Source organism: Conger conger, chromosome 2 (genome assembly GCF_963514075.1).
Source record: "Conger conger chromosome 2, fConCon1.1, whole genome shotgun sequence".
NCBI lineage: Eukaryota > Metazoa > Chordata > Actinopteri > Anguilliformes > Congridae > Conger > Conger conger.
Window position 1 is genome coordinate 52,802,893 of NC_083761.1, and position 24,640 is coordinate 52,827,532.

Below are 24,640 nucleotides of genomic sequence, written 5' to 3' on the forward strand. Positions count from 1 at the left end.
TTAATACATTTGTTTCTAAACTAAAAATAACTTGTCTATAACTACATTACTCTGACAAGTTTGCCGTGGTACAAACGGGATAGTACCCTATGACCGAGTCAGTTATGAGTATATAATTGCCCTTCAGGTTGGTAAACGAAGCGCCACCCTATCGGGAAATTATTTCCTCATAACTGACTTGTTCATTGGGTATAGAGAGGTAAAGCGGAGGCCCGCTGAATGGCATTTCTGGTATACTGCTAAGTGCTATGCTAATAGATTTCTAAACAGCGTGTCAAAAATACGTCACCCGAAAGAGAAAACGCCCCTCCAATTGAACCCCCATGTGGGCACAGTCCATTTGCGCCCCACAGCCTGAAGCAAGAGGCGCACTCAAGACTGACACAAATGAGAGAAAAAAGAAAGAAAACTGACTTTAAATTTTATGCATTTATGTATGTACACAATCTTATGTCTGGTAAATCAGCGATTTAGCAGACAGAAAAGCCGATGTTAGATGTTACATATATTTGTGCACTAACCTGGGGGGTGGGGCGGCACCCTGTGCGCCCCTATTCACTGACCACCACTGGTGGAGACTAGGCAAAAACTTCCGTTTCATTACTCTTTAAGAAGCTAGGTAAACCTCCCTCAAGTAATAGCAATTCCAAGGTTGAAACTGTGTTTAGAATGAAACCCAGTGCACACAGGGTGGCCCCAGGCCCAAGGCCTCATTCAAATAGAGTGTCCGCTCTCCCTTCATCATACCACTGATTGACCAGGTGACGTTCTGCTGTTATTTTCACCTGTCCATGCTCTTTAGATCAGGTAAAGGAAGGAAGGAAGGGTCTGGCCCCCCAATCATTTCATCAAGTGAATGTTTTCCCTGATTCTCTGCAAGCCTCGCTGCTAAAACCTAAACATCAATTAAGAAGCAAGCAGAGCAGGCCTGGACCAAAGGATACAGATTTTCAGCTAATTAAATAATTAGGCTCGTTAGGGCACAGAAATGACTGACTGGAATGTAAGAGTCGATATTCTGAAAGTCAGTGTTTCCTCTCCTTACTCCAGTTCCCACAAACAAGCATGGTGGGAACTGAAGTGTTGTTAGCTTTTTGCTGGTAGGATGAGGGTGGGGTGCCTGAAGACTAGTGGGAGATGGTCAGAGCCTGGAAAATGTAAGCAAAAGTTCACATGCGTGGAGTAAAGTTTAGCGGCTCTCTGAGAGCAGCCTCAGCTCTTTCTCTGCATGGATTAGGTGAGCCGCCTGCTTCTGAGAATTAGCCGGTTGGTGGAATCAGGGTGGTAGGGGGGTATTTCAGCGTTGGTGCAGGGAGAGGCGGAGGCGGCTGGGGTATACTCCAAGAAGGGATTCCGCCCATCTTATTGAATTAAAAAGCTAAACAAAGGCTGATTGAAATGGAAGACAGATGTGTAATGGTTTTCACGCATGCTATCAGTTCCAGTGTTACGGTGTCTTGCCTCTCGCAGCTGCCTTCGTTAACGGTGACGCCAGCAGAGGAGAACAAGCTGAGTATTTATGACTGGGCTCCCCTCGCTCTCTGTTATTTTGGAAGGAGCTGCTCAGGGCTTGCTTTTGGCAGTGGACCATGGTGCCTAACTTGTGAGATGACCTTCAGCAGGGCTTAGGAAGCCATAGCTGTGGAGGATTGTGCTTTGGCATGGTTTCTACAGCCCTAAGTGAATTGGTTAAGGCAATTAAGCTTAATTAGCCCAAATGAGCTGAACCGAGGTATTAAAAGTCTTTGCAAGCACAAGGGACCAGGACTCAGTTCCGGAAATTACATTCTTATCCCTTTGTTGATCTGAAATATCCTCCTGCTGACACAATGATCGGAGCTCGCAAACCTGTTCTACGTCATCTACACCTGTCGTTTCTTTTTCGAGCCTACAAAATCAGGAAAAAATTGTTAAACCAGCACAATATTGACCACTTTAAAATTTATGGATGGCGAGTTTCGTATTTTCTGTATTTCCGCAGATGGTCCAGGATTCATGCCCCTTGCTCAATGCATGCTGGGATAGGCTCCCCCTTAGATAATGGATGGATGGATTTTCTGATATTGTGTAGTTTATCGTTCAAGCAGTATTCACTTGCAATAGAGTTTGGAACTGTGGGGACCATTATTTGTGGAGCCAGCTTATATGGTTAACCACCTAACAGAGAGCAAAGTAATTTAAACCAATGAAATTCAGGGTTCACAAAGCACTTTCCTATCACTATTTAGCAGTGGTAATATGGTCCAAAATGTTACAGACTCAGTGTTCATAGAGAGTTTCCAAACAGTTCTTGGGTTAATAGAATAGGCTAATATATGAAATACCTTTTGTAGTTCATGTGCTGGCCTTTGTATCCAACCAAGAAGTGTATGTGTATTCATTCATACTTCACTGTTTTCTATGAGGATCTCCACTTAGCAATCCATGTTTTATTAACCTACCATGTCAAGTAGAAATGTCTGGCATCCATAGCTGAATTTTTCAAGCACAAGAAGTAATAATAGCCTCATTGGACACCCACAGTTGAAATATATATGACCCTTGGTGGCTAGCAATGGTGCATTAGATAAGGGATGATTCAGCCTAAAGCATGGCATTGTTGGAGACTGAGGAGAATAAAAACCGTGAGATTGTGCAATGACTCCACCGCTGCTCTCCAGAGAGAGGTGAACAACCCACACCCCTCCCTGCTGAGAAATGCCATTGTTTTCCTTTGATGCAATGTGGTAATGAGCTCCCATTTAGCCTTAATTATGCTCATTTGGCAGATTATAAAAGTGTGATCAGTAAAATTCCCCCCACGCTCTCTCTCACCCACCCTGGGGCCACGATTCCAGAGTAGCCAGGACTTTGCCAAGATCCTCCACCGCATGCGGGGCCTGAGATCATGTACCGCACCCTCCCCCTCTCGCTCGCCACACAACAGTCATACCCGACCTTCCTCCACACATCGGTAAACCCCCTTAACTTCCTTGTCTTTCCCCCCCCTTGCAGCCGGGGGGGGGGGCTGTTCTCCAGACCTGATAAGCAGAATTGTTGCCGTAATGAATCAATTAGCCCCCCATTCCAGCCTCCACTGGCGAGCATGCTAATTGCAGACACATTCTTAGCAGAGCCACACTACATCATAACTTAACAATTGCCTTTCCCTGCCCCACATAACCCAAATAAATTATATTTTTCCAGAACTTGCAGACATACAGTGGGCTCCAGAATTATTGGCACCCTTGATAAATATGCGCAAAAGGTGCTGTAAACTAAAAAATAATAGTCATTGACATACGCTTGATTTGCCAACATGCGTAAAACAGTTATTAATGATTCAATGGAATCAACCAAAATCAAAAATAATTTAAATAGAAGTATTTAATTTAACTTTATTTGGCTTTATTTACAATTTTTAGGAGTGTCAATCATTTTAGCATCTTCAGAAAAAATTGGATTACTGAATCAAAAACATTGAAACGTGAGAGTAAATGTATTGAAAGAAAACTATATAGTTTTCCTGTATGTTTTAACATAAAATATCATCAAATATCAAATCATTATCCATGTTGTTTATTATTTACAGCCTTTTTCCTCCAGTTTTATTAAGGGTGCCAATTATTCTGGAGCCCACTTTACCATTCTAAAGAGTAAATAATCTGGGTCATAAAAGAAAATGTTGATGAAATATTGCACAATCCCGCTCTAGGTTTATATGCACACCGATATTGTAATGTTAACCCAAATATTAAAGTATGAGTCATTTAAAAATACCATACTCCAATAACCAAAACCAAAATAAGCCAGTATCCCAGTTACAAGTAACCAGTATAAGATGTGGGATATTCCTCTATTAAATGGAATATGGAGTTATGTAAACAATTCATTTGGAATATTCCTTCTACCCAGAAGTTTTATTTTTCATGGAATCTTTGGCTATAATTCATTCTCTAGCAAACCCGAAAACTTAACTTTTTGGAATGACTGCAACCACAATTTTTGTCTCCAAGTTATGAAAGGCATAAATATAATTTCTGGGCAGAATAAAACACTACCACAGCAAGATATTTTCAAAAAATGATGACTCCAACTGCTCACAATGAACTGCTTTGCAAAAATTAGCAAAAGTGTGCATCCCTCCCAAACAGTAGGAAATATCATTGGTATATATATTGATACAGGTACATAAATAGCCATCATTTGTCATGGTGCATGTCGACAGTTTCTTTGGTATCCAGTTGTAACCAGGCATTATCCAAGAATTATCCAGAATACCGCAGGTAGAGGGCTTCTAAAGTGCTGTTTTCACAGCACCAACAGTCATGGATGTTGTTGCTGAGCAAACCATCCATAACTTGGGTTTTAAAAAATGAGCTGGCTCCCAAGCAGCTTGGAGCGCAAACGCGTAATGATTCCCTTACTCTGAGATTAGGAAATGAAAGGCGGTCGGCACTATTTATATCGTCACATTTTGTGCCAAAAATGCGCTGGCCATTAATCAGGTGAAATGATGCAGGGGTCTTGTCAGCGAGAGGCAGCCACAGAGCGCTGTGTGGCCTCTGCGGGCCCGTGTTCAGGCCACGTGGGAGAGCGCCTGCACATTAGGGCAGATTGTACTCTACACGACTAAAGTGTCGGGGGAATTTGAGCGATGGTAGCAGCAGCCCAACAGTCCCCCGATCCCCAGAGACAGGAGCTGCTCTCTGACGTACCTCGTCACCGTGTCTGTGCGTCCATCAGCAGCGATTTACAGCGAGAGGAGCTACCCCGTTTCCCCCGTTCCCTTTGGAGCCCAGCTGCCGTGGCAGGTCTCCGCTTTCTCCGCCGTTCGCACGGCGGAGTTCCCCAGCCGCGCTTCCGTCCGCCCCGGCGGCGGTGAAAGAAGCGGGACCGCCTGCCAGCGCGTGTCTGACACGGGAGAGAGCGTCCCGCTGGGGGCGACCCTCTCTCAGCACATCGCCCGCGGGCTATGAGGAGGAGAGGAAGGCCAGGTATCGGGGCTGGCCGCTGGCGTCTCCCTGGGGGGCGTGTGGGGGTGTGGAGGAGGCTGCGCCAGGCCAGGGACAGGGATGGGCTGGGATGCTCCGCTCCAACGGTGTGTCCGAGCTGGAGCGTCTCGGTCAGAAGGGAGCGATAAATCACCTCTTTCCTGCAATTTGCCACAGAGAGTCAGCGAGCTGTTTGGTTAGAGGGCGGGGAGGGTAGGCTGGGGAGAGATGTGTGTTTCCTGCTGCAGCCTGGTGCAGGAGTGTTGGGTTTCTTCTGCAGCGGGAAACGCTGCCCTGCTGTTTATTTTCAGAGCTCTAGACCTGAGCTGGGTGGGGAACCTCTTCTCTCTCTCTCAATCTCTCTTATCCCCTCCCTCTCCTGCCGTCTCTCTCCTTCTCAGACTCTATATATCTACCCTCAGTTTTAATGCACTTTGAAAAGCTTCAAGTTCAAATCAAGAGCCTGTTGCTCTCTTACCTTAACCCCTGCCCTCCTCTTCACTAAGTACGCCCAACCAGAAGCAGCAGCATCAACAAACGAGGCCTCTGAAATTTTATGAGGCTGTGGGCTCATTCCAGGCGCTTATTTTATTCTTCCTTATCTCCTCGTTACTTGCCTGACTTGCCTGAAATTGATCGTCCGATTGGTCCACCATCTTTAAGGACATTCCAACCCAATTAATGTTCTTTGAAGGAGATAGAAGCCAGAAGCTAGGAGGCTTCTGAAGAGTTCTTGAAGGAAACATAAACTCTTTTGCGGGAGTATTTCATCGGAATGCGTGAGGTAAATGATTGACCTGTGGATCCACCTCTCCCTGTCTGCCACGTCTGCAATTGATGTGGCTTCAAAGTGTTTCTTGAAAGAGCAAGAGTTTGCCTAATTCACTCTATTCCCCTGTCCTCGCATCCTTTCCTTGCTTCTCCAATGGGTGAGTTAGGAGCTAGGAAAGGAGGCCAGGAGGTAAACATACAGTGCAATCCATAAGTATTTGGACAGTGGTACAATACTCCAGCACATTGGGTTTGAAATGGAACAATTCATATCAGATCTGAGTGAAGACCTTCAATTTTAGGGGACCAAAAGTAATTGGACTGTTCAGCTGTTTCTGCCTCTCAGCAGTTTCTGATTAGTCAAGTTTATTCAATCCTTTACTAATTAATGGAATCAACAAGCATTCTTCATCCATCAACTATCAGCTGTCTTCCTTGCCCTACCATGTCTGAGATCACCAGTGCTCTTCTTCTTCTTAATGATGTTCCAAACCATTTAGTTTGGAAAGAATATTGTTTGTTATTATTTCTCAGCCTCATAATGGCTTCCTTGACTTTTATTGGCACAACTCTGGCCCTCATATTGACAAACAGCAATAACAGACAAGCCAACTGTCTTAATTACTTTTGGTCCCCTAAAATGGAGGGACTATGTATAAAAAATACCCTCAAGTGTACAAGTGCTGATCTACACAGCACAGATAATGTAATTTTCCATACCCGTGTCTCACAGAGACAAACATACAGCACATACAAACAACACGTACAGCACACAGGCAACACGTACAAGTCATTAACTAATAATTTATTTTTTGTTTATGATTAAAAAGTCAGTGGTCATTGCATCAGGAAAGAATTTACAAAAATGAAATAAATGTGACTGATACAGGGACAGAGAAGAAAGACCCATTTGCCCTGTCCGGGCCAGAGACAGATGGACCTTTAACTCCACTGCAGTTATAATGATGCGACTCGGGGGTAATGGTGTGGAGGAACCCAGAGCTGTCCCCTGGTGAGAAGTCAGAGACAGGAGGCTGTCAGCTCTGTGTTCCTTCTGGCCTTCATACCACTGCATCTATGAGGCTCTGGACAGTCAAGTTCTGGTTCTGGTCCAGGTCCAGGTCCACTCTGGTATTTAAGCTATGGGTGCTCTGCTTTTGGCCACACCCCTCACACTTGCTTGTAATGAGACAGCAAATCATAACACCTTTAGCTCCAACAATGGCAGAGACAGAATTACCAATGTTAAGCATGCTCAGTTAACAGGATATTTGAAGACAAGTTCAAAGTCTGAGGACAGAGAAGCGGATAATTCCCCACTTTCGGTCCTCGTGTCTATGCTGACATGGGGACTAGGACCTTTTCTTCCATTGTTAAGACACACATGTGCTTCACAAAAACAAAATGGAAAAGTTAATAGCAGTACATATTTACAACATTACAGACATAACAGCAAAGTTATGATCTCAGTCAGAGAGAGAAACTTAAAATCAAGCCAAAAGTACAAAAAACATCAGCCTGACGTGTCATCGTTCCCTATATTGCCTATCGCATCATGTTGTGGATAAATCAAAGTGTCAGGTTGGCTCCAACACGGTCTTCTTAGCTCATGTTTTTGATAAAATTGCATAAAAGTGTCTTCTATATGGAGTGCACATCGCAAGTGCTATATTATAGGATTCAGGAAACACACATCCAAACAGGTAGAAAACACTGTGCCAAAGCTTCAAATGACTGCCTTAATTGCGGAAATAAATCTTTGTACATTTAAGATGGGGAAGCTTTTCCCCCAGTGGAAACACTTCTGTGGTTTGTAACAATTGTGTTACTGTACGTATAATTACTTCTGAAAGCCAAGGTAGTACTTTCCAGGTTGTAACTTCACCAAGCAACTAGCCTGTCTGAGCTCCTAATGAAATGTCTCCTTTTTGAGCTTAAACCATAAACCACATTTTGGTCACATGGACATAACCACACTGCTATGAGAAGACATTCAGGCTACTTCCACAGATCAGCCACTTCACACGTTATTTCATGAGTAGGAATAGAAACACCATCCGTGCAACAACAGAGGATCCAACTGGAATGTTTTGGCTATTAAGTGCAAGGTGAGTCATAAACACAGACTGCCCACAATAGACAAAACATCAGGCAATGCTAAGCCTCTATTTTACCCATTTCCTGCGCATAACCCCAGCAAGATTTTCTTCATTAAAGCTCAATATCCATGCGGCCTTTTGCCATTTGTTTCATGTTTCTCTCCTTAATGTTGGGTGTCTGCGCTGAGATGTTTGTTCTTCATCTGTTGTGTCTTTATCTTGACCAGTTCTTATGATTCAATACACTTGTAGAGGAAAAACAAGCTGTCTAACACTGTAAATGGAATTCATATGGACTGATCATTTATTTTACTTCACGTTGTATCCTTATAACCTACTGATACTATACTGCACAACACCGTGTTTGGACAAGCGCATTATATTTTGCCTACACTTTCCCTTCTCTCGTAGTGATTTTATCCTGTTTTTTTAACAAGGCACACACATCTGTGAATTTTACAAATGCTAGCAGGGAACATGTTTTAAGAAAACTTGTTAAGTTCTCAATTAAACCGCCCAGTTGTCTGGCTGTGGTTTTGTCTAAACAACAGGTGTCTACTTGGTTCGCTAACAAAACAGCAGCAGTGTGGAACACGGAGAGGCGTTACATTTCTACACACACTTGCCCATCAGTGATGGATTGTTGCTTTTATTCCAATATTCTGGGTGGCACAATAATGAAGAAAAACAAAAACAAGAAAGAAAAGTATTCTTTTTGCTACGCTGCTTATATTTATGCCTCTGTTGTCCAAGCGTGAATGAACAGGCACTGCTTATGCCCATGAGTAAGTCAGTATATAATGTGCTGAATCAGGAAATGCATTTGGATATGTTACTATAACATTCCTGCATGACAGCCGTGTAAGTCGTAACTCATGATACCACCGGAGTGAATGACTGCTACTGTGAGACTGTCTGTCACACTGTTAGTCATGGAAAGACAATACATAAATAATCCGTCATTTGGTTCTGCATTCATTCAATTCCATGGCAGTAAGCCTGTCCTCAAACTGGATACAAGGACTAAAGTTCCTAAAATGCTAGCAGTAGTCCTTCAGTGTTTATGCGATGGCTGACATATTCTTGATGGCTCTGTAAGCTGTGCTTTGGTTAGAGACTGAGTTTGGCATTACCTAATTGAAGAGAGTGCTGTGCTAATGCAATAATCACCTCAAATATTGAACAAATCGTATGCACCCCTAAATAAATGTTCACATGTTCAATGCGATAGTAGACATACCGGTTGCCCACAATTCATCGGGGTATAATACTGATTGACTGAATCAGTTAAATATAATGCACTGACTTACACGTGGGCATATCACAGTAAACCGGTCCAAATGCTTGGTTAAAAACAATATAATCTCATTGAACACAGTACAATCAAAATGTGTGTTTTCTATGTGATTTTACATTTTTCCTTTTTATATACATTCTTTAGGAAATAAAAAAAACAAGTCACACGACACAGAAGGAGTCTGCCTGCTCCCAACACTACTATCAAACATCTATAACAAAGCACACAGGAGCAAAGAGCTGACATGATGGTCGAAAAGCGTGCTTGAGAAGGGCCTGGAAATATGACAAAAATCAAACGGCACACTCCAGCCAAAATAGTAAACTAATAGCATAAAATATTACTGTAGGCATGCTAATAGCTGGCTATTTTGGAACATGCATACATTCTGTTTACATTCTTGTTTTTAAAATACATTTTTAATGAGCTTAAAAATGAAACAAACAAAAAACCTTCAAGGAAGAGATTATTTTGTAGTTGAGTCTAACCTGACATTATTCTTGTTCCAAATCTATTTTAAAAACAGATGGGAACTGTGGGGGAAAGGAAAAGTCACCGCGGTCATTTTTCTGCTTTACTGTGTCCATCAAGCACAATCTGCAAAACCAAAAGCATTCTCCAAAACCCCCAGAGATGGGAGCCTCCTCCCCTTGCAATACAATCAAGGCGTTTGGAGACTCATCTAGCCAGGTGACTTTGTGTAATGCAGTCAGATGAAGAGAGGCCAGGTGTATGCAGCTGTGAATGTTCCTTTCTGAAATGAGTCTTTCCGTACCACTCTTCTCCACAGTGTACAACAGGTGCCAAAGTCAAAGAGGAAAAAGTGGAAGAGGAATTTGACCACCGTGATGACTTTCAAAGTTCTTCTGTCATAAGACAACTTTTCCAGTTTCCAAGAAGGATGGAGTAGTTCTGGGGCTGCGTAGCTGTGATGCTGTAGAGGTCATCTGAGCAACATGATAGGCAGGTGAGGCTACCAATGAGATCCATAAAAGCCCCTGCAAGCAGTACGAATGACTACAGTGATGGTCTATTGTTGTGAGCAGTGTAGAGTACAGCCTGCTAGCAGCTGAGGCTCATGGGAAGGGTACACATAAGGACAAGACTTCATAAAATTGTCTGAGGCAGAGTGCCAGTTCTGAGCTTTGCAAGACAACACAGTCCCATGGGATTCATCTTTCAGTGTCCACTATGCTGGAAGGATGAAAGGTCTTCAGTTGTGATATTAATGAGGACGATCAATGGGCTTTGACAAAATGACAAAATGGTGGAACAAAGGTGCTAGGATCAGGGAAACATTGGGACAGATACTGTTGACCAGGAAGGCGAGAAAACTGTTGGCTGAAACCGAAATCAGTCTTTCCATCTCAACATCTTCATTCATTTTTGTAGGGAAAAAGTGAATCACTATAGCACACCTTGGCAAAAAGACACAGGGATAAGCAGTCAGAGGGAAAAAAAGTGGACGTTTTTTGCTGTCATCAAGAAAGAGAATGGCACCAGCTCTTGTTTACACGTCGTACCCTTTTTAACGGTCCCTTTTCAAGGCAGACCAATAAAAAAAGAAAGTCACACGCAAAAGAAAAACGCAAAAAGGAAAAAACAAAATACAATATACACAAAGTGGTCCTTAAAACGGGCAAGATGCATGCAGTCTCTGTATGTGCGGTGCTCCTGGGCGCGTTGGGAATGGGGGAAGGGGGCGTTCTCCCATCATGCCTTGCTGCACTTGCCCTTCTTCTCTTTGCGCTGGAACTTCCGCAGCCGCCGCGTCCAAACGTCCCTCCACTGGATGACCAGGCTGTTCTTGTCGGCCAGCAGCCCCGCCCGCTCAGCCCCGCTCTCGCTAGTGCCCATCACCAGGAAGCGTTTGCTCATCTGGATTTTGGGGCACTTGCAGGCCAGGTCCTTCATGTGGATCCACAGGAAGTGGTCGCCTCGTTTCAGGGGCTCCCCACGGCTCTTGTAGACGGCCACCACGTTGACCGAAAACTTGGCCCAGTCTCCCACCGTCTCCATGTCCAGTACGTTGACTTGCACCGCTAAAGGAGGTCAAAGGGAGTGGAAGGGGTAAGGAGAATGAATAAAAGAACCAAAATATAACTATTGACACTGTCGCAGATTACCTGTGATTCACACATTATCCCCAGTACGTATTTACTCCCCAGTGGTTGTTTATGCACAACCACATCTCTCACCATAGTCCTTCTTGCAGTATTTCTTCATGTTGATCTTCAGATTACCCTTCACTGGTTTGCAGTAAGACTCACAATCTATAAACCAACAACAAAAAAACATTGTGTTCTCAGTTAGTCTTTTAACATGATTTTTCATAGCCTATATCCTCCTAAACAAGCTAGCTTTGCTCTTTCAAGAGAAAAAGAAACATCCAAATCAATCAACGTTTTTCAATGGAAGACACGTTTTCAGTCTTGACCCCAATGGCAGTTTTACCCTCCAGTGTTAACATGAGTCAGAAATAACTCCTAATAATTTTAGGGATCAATTTTGGCCCTTATAAAAGCTGAGGTAATAGGCTATATGAGGAGAAACAGATTAAAGTGACTGGGTTTTTGAGTAGGCTAGCCTACTGGTACACTACTCTGGTGGAGTACAGTTTTCTAGTTTTCAACAAATCCATGCGGAAAAAAACAGCAATATACAGGCAATTGCAGATTTAAAAAAATCAATCAATCAATCAATCAATCAATCAATGTCTGAGTGTGGAATCCTTTGGAAGAAAAATACATAATGAATAAAAAATTGGAACGCAGCTGACAGATGTCAGCCGAGATCTGATGGATGCATTTTTCAGTGCAAACATTCCAACAATTCTAAATCACTTTAATTTTTAAAAAGGCATTCAGGTAAACTGACTAGAGTGAGATATTCGCAACCTTAGGTCTAATAAAATTAGACACCCTTTTCTAGAATCTCAATAAATGTATTGACTACAAGCTTTCAGCTCTGTGATGACCATGTAGGTCAGCCAGCTTAAAGAAAATGTACAGCTAGAGCTGAGATCAAAAGATTATTTTAATATGTTTTTGTGCAGGAGAATGTCGTCTGAATGGTCTCACTAAATAAATCTGGGGTGGGATTTCTTAAGGGAGTGTGTGAGATTAAGCCTGAACCTGTGAGTGTCACAGCAGATCCGTGAGACTTGGCAACCCTGGATATGTTAGAAGAGGTGGGGATACTCCCCGAAAACAATTTGCGGAGAAGTACATGCCGCAGGCTGCTGACTCGCATAAAGAAAATATGGTCACAGACAAGTGAACAGATTGCAAAAGCAATTATGGTTTGCTCATTTTATTTGTTCTGCAAGGAAAACCAATTAGATCCAATATAAAAGTTGGCCCATTATTGCTGCACCTTAACTTACAGTATACCATACGTTACAGCTCATTTGCAGCAGGCAGGACAATTTCTTATCTCTCCTCTTGATCATGTTTGTCTTATTTTATGTGCTTTTGAAAGCCAGTCAATGCCCAGGCTCCTTGACCAGATAATGTGAGCCACGGAACCAGGAACTTTACAGAGAGCAGCCCAGGGCTGTGGCTTGTATACTTGTGTACCTGTGCACTCGTGTTCTTATGAGCTTAACGTACAAGTGCACCAACAAGTCAACTACTTAGAATACAAGAACATAAAAAATCTGTTAATTTGAGATGCACTTATATACTACTACAACGTCAATGACTCTTCTGACTGTAATGTGACACGCATCCAAATAGGAGCAGTGACTGGAGTGACAGTTAGTTATGTTATAGCAGCAAAACGTATTTGTTATACAAACTTGTGGTGAACATATGTTGGTGTATTTATATTAATAATACATTTAAAATGGGAAATGCTTAGCAGTATGTATATTAAGGTTAAGATGTGAGAAAACGTGATATTTGCGGCTAACATTAGTCATCTCCAGTGACATTAGCTAGCATATGTATTTTTATGCCCTCATTAGCTGCAGCATTGTGTTTTAGCTAGATAGTTCACAATCCTTTTATAGTTGATTGCATATTTAAAATTCCAATTTCTTCTTTGCTGTGGGCTCTGAAAACGCAATGACTACTGAAAATGTGCTTCGAAGCAGACTTGAATTTTCAGTCCTCTCAAGTACAGCAAGAGAACTTCTGGTGAATTTGATGTGAACTTTACAGTTTTTGTATGTGACAGTTTTTTTCCAAGAACTTAAAACAAAGCATGAAGAAGCCAGGATTTTTATCCTTTTGAGTGTCTATCCTAAATGAGAACTCTGACTGGTGCCAGATAGATCTCACCAATGTTTGCTTGTGGCCAGACCACACTATAAAATATGGAAAAATTATCTATGTCATAACCCATGTTATTTTATAACTATGCTACAGCTTTCTCTGAGCTCCGGTTCAGACAGTGGATAATGAGCTGCTGATAGCATTAGACAGGTGGTTAAAACTGCTCCCATAACTTCTTCATGAAATGTTCTGATGATACCTCCATATGTCTTCTTTAAATACCCCACTATGGCAGTGCTATTATATGGCCTTTGCGAGAAAGGCAAATGGACATTTTTCTGGCAGAAGAAACGAAGCAAGGCTGCTATATGAGGAACAGGTGGAGGTTACTGCCCGCTGAGTGGTGTGCGCAACATCAGCTGTGGTGCAGATGGAGGAAGGGAAAGTTCCAATAGATTGAGTAGACAGGGCTGAAAAATAAAATGCTACACGCAATACTCAAAGCCCATTGCTAAGCCTTAAGGAAAGGGCTAGCAGAATACCGAGAGGGAAAACACTGTTATTCACCTCTTGCATTTTTCTCCTGAAAAAAATGTCTGAAAACATTTAACATGGCCTAAAGTAAAGTGTAGCATCAACACAAAGAGCCTGGAACAGAGAGCCTGGAGCTCAAGGTGTGTTTGGGAGGATGCACTTACAGAGCCAAGACCTTGTGTAGCCACAAAATGTCCGCTGTGATCAGTTTAAATTAATGAGTCAGAAAGTCTCTATAGTGGAGCTGTTCTTCCTATTTGTCTAATCTGGGAAAGATATAATAGAGATATACAGATGTAAAAAGTGACACAGCAGCACATAACAACAGCAACCCTGTTGTACAGTAGCTACATGAGAGACTATTAGTGCAGGAACAGCAGGCTTCAACAGAAACCCCATGTGTGCAGTTGTGGTGGTTCTTACATCATGGCCACACTGAAGCTATAACATTACCACAGTAGCTGTCATGACATATGAGGGAAAAGATGCTCGTGAAATATTGTTAACGAGTGTTCCCTGTTGTTGTTAAGAAATGTGAGCGTCTTGTGTCTGGTTGGAAAATTCTGTATGAGAACGCCCAACTTAGGTCATCCAACACTAGATTTGTGTTGGACACCAGATACGTGTTTTATAAAGGTCTGCTCCTATACGACAGAGGCAAACACCAAACACAAGTATGCGTTATGTGAGGTATGTGTGTAATGTAATGTAATGTAATGTATGTGAGCATATACATATATACGATATAATACAGTTCATAATATCTATAATGAATTCAGTAAAATTGTTGTTTTCTGCTTTTATGCCAAGCGCACAATTCAAATGTAAGTCTAACTTGGTTAAAGAACATGCGCCAAAGGATATCAAGAATACCAAAGAACTTTCTGGCACAAAATGTAAAGCCTGTGGTTGTGAGCACTGATGAATTTGCGGCTTATTCCTGCAGCCTTAAAAATGAAATCATTCAGAAGCCTGGTCAAAGGGGTCACTTCAGTTCCAAACACAAGCAAATAAAAGTGACAGCTAATGCTGGAATACTCCTTTTTCTCTTACTAAAAAAACAACAAATGTTTGCTCATTGCGTAGTAGAACAAGTATTGCTCATTTAGGCGCTGATTTCTGAGAGAGAGGGAGAATGAGAGAAAAAAACCCCATAAAAATGTCAGGGGAACTTGGCTGTATATCAGAGCGATGCAGTTTTTATTAGTGGTAACCAGAGAGAAGCTGGGCCAGCTGCTTCTCACAACTCAGCAGAGCTTTCAATAAATCTATGAGGGGAACTGGATGCCATTCCAGCGCCTTCTCTTCACTGTGTCCCCAAGCACGAGTCCCGGAGCAGCCCCCCGAGGGCCTGTTACAAAAACAAATAGCGCTGACACAGGCGGCCATTGCTTCTTGGCTGGCTATGATGAATGAAAACATTTTTTTAGGGGAAGGGGCAGACGAAACGATACCGGATCTCTGCCACACGTTTTGGCTCTGCGATATTGCGTCGAAAGTCGGCCATTCAGTTGCTGGGAGACTGACGAGGCCCTCGAATGTTTCCAGATGTTTCTCTAGGGGTGACTACCTGGGAGTTGGTGGCATGAGGAAGGGGAAGGTATGTCCAAGGCCCTGGGGGTGGCTTCGGCATGCTGGTCACTGTTGTCACAACAGGTACTAGTGAGGCCCTGTTCTTCGGCCTGTGGGCCTCAGAGATAGCGTGGGCCGCATGTAGTCATCATGTTAGCGCTGAGTGATTCCACAGCGAAAGCGGTTAGGGTGTCTGAGACGGACCAGTGGAAAACATTATGCAACGGGGAAGACATGAGAGGCGGGAGGCTTCGTGGCCGGGAGCTGAAGATGCACGTAGTGCTGTTTTGTTTTAAGCTGAAAGATCCAGAGATGGCGGCTGGGTTAAACACAATGTTTTTAATCAAAAACAAAGGCACTCCATCTCAATGTAAGCGACGCTTTCTTAAATTACTGGAGACAGTGCGCATCTGAAAGTGCGAGCTACCCGCCAGCTGGATCGCATAAAAGACACAGGATATGTGTGTGTTTGTCAGTCGTGCGTATGCGCACAACCTTCGTGCTCTTTATCGGACATAAACTACACCTGTTGTTATCTTATGGTCAGGGTATTGTTCTATGTGTTAAAATGGGGTGGTGGTCTACGGCATTGCGTTACCTCATGGAAGTGCTTTAAATGAAAAAGGTGAACAGAGAAAGCTGTAAGCTAGCTGCAGCGGTTGGCCAATGTCGGCGGTGAGCTCCTGGCTACGGGCCAGTGTATATTCCCGTGAAAAGTCACTCACAGATGGGCGATCACCTGGAAAGCCCAATGAATCAGCCAGTGACCCTGAAGAGTGTCTGCTGAAAGCCAACACAATTGCAGGAAAGGTCTCTGGTTACCCTGGTGTCCTCTTCTCTTTTAAATCAATGGCTTGCTCAAACTGCAAACAGCCACCCCTGAAACCTTTTCAGGGATCACGTGGGCTGATCTGGGACCGCCTTGGACCTGAAGAGAAGGTGCCACACGTTGACATGCGGTGTAAATCCACACTTCCTTTCTAGCTGAAGAAGCAGTCGAGCAGCACGGATGAGCACAAAAACAGAAGCGCTCAGTTTTGCTGTCCTGGCAAACACAGAAGAGTGTCTGGATGTCCCTACTGTGTGTGTGTGGCAGGTCTCTGCTCCACCCCTGGGGGCTGGGGGCTGAGTGGTGTGCCAGAGAGGCAAGTGAAGTTACAGTGCAGCCAGGCCAGACTCCACAGGGCTGCTCATTTCATTCTATTTTTGCAAGATGCGCACAGTATATTATTCTCTGAGTCCCAGGACGTCCTGACTGTAAGTCATCGGTATGGTGATCCTCCACCCTGCCTGGAACTCTGTTTGAAAGCACAGCTTCCGAGCAGTCCCTCGCGCCTCTCCCACCCTAACTCCTACTCTACTGGCTCTGTGTAAGGGGACAAGGAACAGCGCCCACCCTAACTCCTACTCTACTGGCTCTTTGTAAGGGGACAGGGAACAGCTCCCACCCTAACTCCTACTTTACTTGCTCTTTGTAAGGGGACAGGGAACAGCGCCCACCCTAACTCCTACTCTACTGGCGCTTTGCAAGTGGAAAGGGAACAGCTCCCACCCTAGTGGCTCTGTGTAAGGGGATAAAGAGTAACTCCCACCCTACTGGCTCTGTGTAAGGGGAAAGGGATTAACTCCCACCCTACTGGCTCTGTGTAAGGGGACAGGGAACAGCTGACACCCTAATGGCTCTGTACAAGGGGAAGTCCTATGCTTCTGTCACTGGGATGTGCAAGTAAACATATGCTAATGTCCTCCGTCAGCGAAGGTGAACTTTGTGAGAGATGCCAGCCCTACCAAGACTTTCCAGAAGCCACTACCAGGCCACAGGAGACCACCTATTCCAGCTGTCTGAATACGAACTGCCAAAGATCAAGACGAGCCAAACTGCAGGCTAATTACTTTTGCTTTCACACTTAGTCCTGTCTTCTGTCTCATGGCAGGCCATTTACTACTCAGAGTGTAAGTGTGAACGGGTCTTTGGATTAGTCCTCTACTGCTGGCGATGTGTGTGGGGAATGTCCTTCACAGAGACAGGGTCCTTTCTCACCCCAACAGACACTGAATTACTTTGATTTGTTGATTATAATCATTGTGCCAGTCAATCTGCTGTGGGATATAGTCACCAATTGACCAATATTTATTCTGCAATACATTCCACCTGATGAAACTACAAAAATGAGCAATCTGTCAGATTCAACATTGGTTTGCACCATTTTTTTTGAATGAATAACCCCTTGCAAATTTGATCATGAAAATATTGTCTTTACAGAAATGAGAAAAACCAGTGTATATGGAAATTGTTCACCAAAAAATTGATCCCCCAGAAAAATATCAATGGGTCTAGGCGTGAGGTTATTTGTGCCTGACAGAGTAATATATGGACCTAGAAAGAGAGAAAGAGCTGTCGGAGGTTGTGGTGAGGAAAAGACCAGTGTGGAGGGGCACTGACCTGCAGGTTCCTCAGTGCTGCTAACCACTGCGGTGGGGTTCACCACTGGGATCTCTGAGAGGGAGAGAGAGAGAGAGAGAGCAAGAGAGAGAGGGAGAAACAAGACACGACATTATACTAGATAACATACACAAATACCAGACAAGACACACACGCACACACTTGTTTGTATTCTGTTTATATGTCTATTCTATGTTCATTGTATTTTATCATGCTTCGGCAATGTGTATCTACAGTATGTACATACCAATAAAGCTCATTTGAATTTGAGAGAGAGAGAAATAGAGAGAGCAAAAGAGAGAGATAGAGAGAGAGAGAGAGAGTAAAGTTAGCAAATGCAGTACAGTCAAAATAATAATAATACCACCAGCATCCTTCATGCTCACTACCACAATGGAAACATCTAAACAGCTCCTAAGCTTAAAATATTCTCGTAATGGCCGCTCTGTGGGGCCACCTGACAGAGCAGAGTGAGGGGGGAGGGACAGAGAGAGCCAGCATCATCTGCCTGCAGAACTCGGCCAATCACACTGCAGTCCCTGCAGCTGAACACCCTCGCTTGCACCATGGCACCGGCTTGGACAGAAGGAGTTTACAGGCTACCTGCTGTTCAATGACAGCCTACCCTTGTTGGCCTGTGATCCCATATGGAAGCACCACATACATGCACTGTGACTGATTGAGTATCCGGTCATGTGTGACATATACATTTTCTGGATGTACATATTGTTATTTGGCATATTAAAATACTGCTTATAATACTCTCATATGCTGTTTAGATTTGCTAAATGCTAGTTAGTAATGCATGTGGGCATTTGTAATAATCCGCATTATACCACTGAAGTGTATAATTACATGGTTCTCTTGTTGAGGATAATGAGGAGTGCACTAATGATGGGGGATTTCCACCATTCCCACCCTCAGAGCTGGAATGGCCCCGTATGCATGTAAAACCTGAGACAGAGTGTAGCAAACTGCCCACAGGTTCATGGACGATCGCACACCACAGCATGGCAGAGCGCACCGTACACACACAGAGCGCACTGCACACACACACAGCGCACCGTACACACACAGAGCGCACTGCACACACACACAGCGCACCGTACACACACAGAGCGCACTGCACACACACACAGCGCACCGTACACACACAGAGCGCACTGCACACACACACAGAGCGCACTGCACACACACACAGCGCACCGTACACACACACAGCGCACCGTACACACACACAGCGCACCGTACACACACAGAGCGCACCGTACACACACAGAGCGCACTGCACACACACAGAGCCCACCGCATCACACGCTGAAGGCATTAATCACAGCGCTCACAGGCACATGTTCACACCACACCATTCCATCGTACGAACCGCACGATATCGCACGCAGACACAAAGCATACCGCTTCACGAGCGCACACACACCAAAGACGTGCTTACAAGATCCTGCACACACAGACCGTAAGCTTACGTTCATAAAAGCACACATTGCACGCAAAGCACATAGCAACATGCCACACACACGTACACGCTCACGCTCAAAAACCATGTTGGGACGGGATGCTCTAATGCACCACGCATTCCTGTTATTAATTATGGGATTAAGTGTTATTTCTTCTCTAACGTTGGCTATATCTACCCTGGGCTACGGGGGAAACATTCAACATGCTTTGAATGTTTTTTGGTGAAAATTATGTAAACAGTAAAACTGATTATGGGAATCTAATCCAATGGAACTCATCTATAAAGAAAGAGATGGGCTTTAAAACCCAGCAACGCATGTGAAAACAGATGGCGCAGATCAGAAAATGGATGCGCAGATGCTATAAGGGTTAGAGGCGAACTCACAAAACACTGATAGGCCCGCATACAGCTACACACGCTGTAAGCACTGTGTATATTCAAAGTGTATATTTTTTAATCGAAAACCCCATGACCATGACAACACAACAATGGAAAGCTGTGAACATACCCGCAAAATATGTGCATTTAAAGTGGAAACGTGAACACGAATAGAATTTTCCCCACGCTAAGGCTGCACAGTTGATTGGGAAGCCAGTTGGTACACTCCCAATGGAACTGCGGCATTTGTTTTTGAGCGACAGAGGAACTCATGGAAGACTGCTTTTGGACGCAAGCTTCTACTGAATTCCTGGAAAATGGCACACCCCCTAAAAAACAAAAAAATTATATGCATTCACAGCCTGCCGCCAGCTGTCCTCTTCTTTGTCACAACCTGCACCTCATTTGCTTAATTTATTTTAAGCCCTAACGGTTAACCAAGCAATAGTGCCATTCCCAGCTATATCCTTGCTCTGTGTTCAACGGGTCTCTATGGACTGTGGGCGACTGCCCTCCTGAAGCAGAGGTAGTGTAACAAGAGATTTGAGTCCGAGGTGGGATTTGAACCCAAGCCTCTCACTTGTTTAAATAATTGCCAGTCGAACGTGTTACCAGTCAGCTAAATGATTTATGTCATCGGGGAGTGTTGTCGTAGTAACCTGCTCCTGGCCTTCACCGCAATTTACCCAGTGCTTATGGACGAACCAGCCGAGCTAACCCTGTTACACAAGCACATGGTTACCTATGTGCTAACCAATGCTACACCAACTTTATTTCCTCTGAATTGACTCCCATGTTGACTTCCCATTCAGCCCAGATAACAGAATGTGCCGGAACTAAAGGCAGCAGTGGAAGGGGGGGACTTGCTACTGGAATCTGTCTTGTTTGACGTGTGCAACCGCGGTGTTCTCCCTCCCTACCCTTGGCCCATCTGCTCCCAGTAAGCTGAGGCCACACAGCGCACAACACAGCATGTTGGCATGCCGCCTCCAGTTCCCCCTCTCGACCCCGGAGGCTGTGGCCCCTCTGCAGTGTCCTCAGACCTCCGTGCCACGCTCCTGCTCCCAAACCCCACCACGGCTGCTGCGGCGAGACTAAACTGGCGTCCAGAGCAATGCCCGACTGGAAAAAGAGCCTTAATCCTGAAGGTTGTAAACCCAAACTCATTCTTTCTGTTTCGTTCGACACCAGAGACGACACAAATTGCAGCTCTCGGAGGCTTTGGCCTCCAGGAGAGCGAAATGCGCGCGCAAACACCGCACCGTTACCAAGGTGAAAGCGGCCTGCTCGGAGCAGGTTAATTAGACGTCGAGCGGCGCTCCACGTTTATCGGCTGGCGAAGGGCCGCTCCATTACCCAAGATGAGAAACTGGAAACAATCTCTGGATCTGAACGGCATGGAAACAGAAACGCAAACAAACAGAGGAAGCGGAGCCAGGTCCGCTGCCCCCACGTGCCGCGGGGCCCCGTCTCCTTCACGCTCCGATGCAGCGCAGTGCGTCCGCACGATCCGATTACCAGGCCCGACCCCGGGCATGTTCCCGTCAGCTTCCTGCTCCCCTTCTGCTGTTATCCCTGATCCCAGGTCAGTGCGCTGCCCTACGTGCGAGAGAGCTGGGCTCCATTAAGCAGAGCTGGGCTTTCGAGCAGTGCTGGGTTCTTATAAGCAGAGCTGGGCTCTCATTAGCAGAACTGGGCTCTCGAGCAGAGCTGGGTTCTTATAAGCAGAGCTGGGCTCTCAAGCAGAGCTGGGTTCTCACAAGCAGAACTGGGCCCTCATAAGCAGAGCTGGGTTCTCACAAGCAGAGCGTGGGGCCAGGCGGCACCAGAGTGGCTGGACCTCCTGCAGTCTGGCAGGCAGGGGCGGTTCTAGGGGTTGTTTTTTTTTTTTGGGGGTGGGGGGGGCAATCACCAGTCAAAGGTGACAATGGAAAATCACTTCATAATTTATCATTTGTTATTTAGCTGCAATGTTATCCAAAGCGACTTACAGTTGATTAGACAAAGCAGGGGACAATCCTCCCTGGAGCAATGTGGGGTTAAAGGCTTTGCTGAAGGGCCCAACAGCTGTGCGGATCATATCGTGGCTACACTGGGGCTTGAGCCACCAACCTTCTGGGTCCCAGTCATGTACCTTAGTTGTGTGACACTTTCCAACAACAACCATTTTCATTAGCTCAGAGCGCAGTCAATCGGAATCAGTCAGGAACGGGGGGACACAGTGGTGGCCAATCACTCTTCACTCTTCACTGACATGATGCCAATGCTGCCTATACTCCTTCCAGTGGTCCTCACTCCTGGTCCTGGAGAGCTGCAGGGTGTCCTGGTTTTTCTTTTTGCCTTAATATCAGCAACCAATTCATACCCAAGATACCAAGTGAGTTAACTGTGTAATTAACTGCTTTCATTGATCAATGAAAGTGCCGAGTAACAACAAAAACCGGCACTCTGCGGCTCTCCAGGACCTGCACCAGGACCACTGCTCCAGGTGAAGTGCTGTGCGTTTCTCCCTGGGGAGAGGGCAGGTGCGGTCGAGGCGGCGCGAGACTCACTGATGCAGGGGGCCACGGGCGAGCGGCTCTGCTGGTAGCCCTTGGCGCAGCGGTTGCAGGTGATGCCCGTCACCCCGTCCTTGCAGGGGCACTGCCCCGTCGTCTGGTTGCATGTCTTGCCGGCAGCTCCCACTGGGTGGCAGTCACAAGCTGGAGAGACAGAGAGAGACGGAAAGGAGGGAGAGAGGAAGAGAGAGAGAGCACAGGGGAGGAGGGAGAGACAGAGAGTGGGGGAAGGAGGGAGAGAGCGGGGGAAGGAGAAAGGAGAGAGAGGGAGAGAGCGTGGAAGGAGAGAGGGAGAGACAGAGAGCGGGGGAAGGAGAGAGAGACAGAGAGAGCGGGGGAAGGAGGGAGAGAGGAAGAGGGAGAGAGTGGGGGAAGGAGGGAGAGAGCGGGGAAGGCGGGAGAGAGGGAGAGAGAGAGCAGGGGAAGGAGGGAGAGAGGGAGAGCGAGAGCAGGGGAAGGAGGGAGAGGGAGAGACAGAGCAGGGGAAGGAGAGAGAGGGAGAGACAGAGTGGGGAAGGAGGGAGAGAGGGAAAGAGAGAGTGGGGGAAGGAGGGAGGGAGAGGGAGAAAGATGAGATAGATGGAGTCACTTTACGGAATGTGTTGTCAAATCGCAGCACGGACATGGTTCTCATTTGTTGCAGTCTCTTATTCTGATTTATTGGATCGGAGAGGCCATTGCTGGCTTTAATGGAAAAACCGAACCTGAGGGTGGCTAATTCATCCACGTTGACCAAACAGCCGGAGCGGCCAAGAAGGGACCTCAGATGTAATGGGTTTTATTTTCCCTTTTACAACTACAACTAGTGATTTTGGACGGCCCGTTCCCCCCCCTGCCCTGTCATGAGCTCTCTGTAAGTCATCAATGTTCCTGGACTGGGAGCAGGCCAGCAAAGGCAGCACACCCTGGGCACTGCTGTACGACTGCAGCTGGCACTGCCAGGCGGGACAGGGCAGACGGGGAAGGAAGTTCAGAGTACCGTTGTGGATGTCCGGTCCCATTAGTGCCGTCCTGGTGCCGCGACACACACTCTCCCTTTCTCTCTTCCCCGGCCACTCCCGCCCTCCGGCCCTCCTGCCAACACCAACACTCTGGTTTTTTACATGGTGTTATAGTACGGTCCGTTCAGCCCGCGTTGAGCAATTGCGTTTTTACAAGCCACAAAAAAGTAAAAGGAGTCTATAACGCGGGTCTCGAAAGCCGAACACGGCGATACCGCACATTTTCGGCCCTCGTCTCGGTGTTTACAAGGTGGCGGATCGAGTGGAAGCTGTTGTCCGCATTCCTGGGCCATGGCTCACGGGGGGAACCTGAACCCGAATCAGTGTGCGACTCCCTCTGTCTTCACCGTAAACAAGAGTAAATCTCCCTGTCCTTGGCTGTCCCTGCCTCGGACCAGAGACTGAACAGAGGGCTCAGGGTGTTCGCGCTCACGCAAACAGAGCAGCACCTCATCCAGCGGTACAGAGTTCCCGGGGTAAACACTTTATATCACTGAAGTCAACTGCCAGTGATTTATACCTGGATGTTTTATACCCCATGCACACACGCATGCAGGCCAGACCTGGGTCAAATACTTTTCTATGCTTTACTGAGCTTGTCTGGTGTATTGGAACCTATAGCAGACTCTGAAAAAGTGCAATCCCTGCCTCCCGTCCTTTTCTGGTTGGCTCAATTGCACCAGGAAAATTAGTCGGGCACAGAAAAGTATTTGAATCCAAAATAATTACATATTTGATATGTACTGATGCAAGCAAACACTTATAGAATATAAAGTAGAACATTAGAGTCAGGAAGCGTGCTATGGACTGACTGGGGTGTGTCCCGTAAGAAGCTCCACCTGTTCAAAGTTATTCTTTACATGTTGTGTAAATTCTGTTTGTTATTAGCACTGCTGCAAAAAGTGGTATTGCTTATCATTGTAATTACCTCACTGATGCTGATGGCAAAGGTCATTTCAATTATGATGAATTTGGTTCCTGGCTTCAAACACAAAACATTTGTCCAAATCCTCCACAATGCAAAAATAGGAAATAAGTGCATGATGTGAAACACATCTCACAAATACTGTCAACAATCAGTGCCACCTGCGTAGTGTTATTCGCAAGAGGGTTCATTTGGTCATTGAAATGCACAAATCATATCTTACTTTCTAATGCGTGGATGCAAAGCTGTTGTCATACTGAAGTTCAAAGGACTTGTGTAAGTTGCACTAGATAGGGACATTACATTCTGTAAATGTAAATATCACTGAAACATTGGGTGCTACTGATGAGAAATCAATAGATATATTGAAGTGAAGCACCTCAAGGGTCAATCAGGCT

At 45.3% G+C, this 24,640-nt stretch overlaps 1 protein-coding gene across 2 annotated transcripts in view; it reads right to left on the reverse strand.

Annotated features, from left to right (window-relative positions):
- Positions 1-6,534: 6,534 nt before the first annotated feature.
- Positions 6,535-24,640, reverse strand: part of ntn2 (netrin 2) — a 67,148-nt gene continuing 49,042 nt past the window's right edge. For both annotated transcript variants that reach the window (XM_061221656.1, XM_061221646.1), the window contains exons 4-7: positions 22,311-22,460; positions 17,907-17,960; positions 11,339-11,413; positions 6,535-11,182 (exon numbers count right to left, since the gene is read on the reverse strand). In XM_061221656.1, coding sequence (XP_061077640.1) covers positions 10,854-11,182; positions 11,339-11,413; positions 17,907-17,960; positions 22,311-22,460 — 608 coding nt within the window. In that variant the 3' untranslated portion in view covers positions 6,535-10,853. The remainder of the gene's footprint in view (positions 11,183-11,338; positions 11,414-17,906; positions 17,961-22,310; positions 22,461-24,640) is intronic.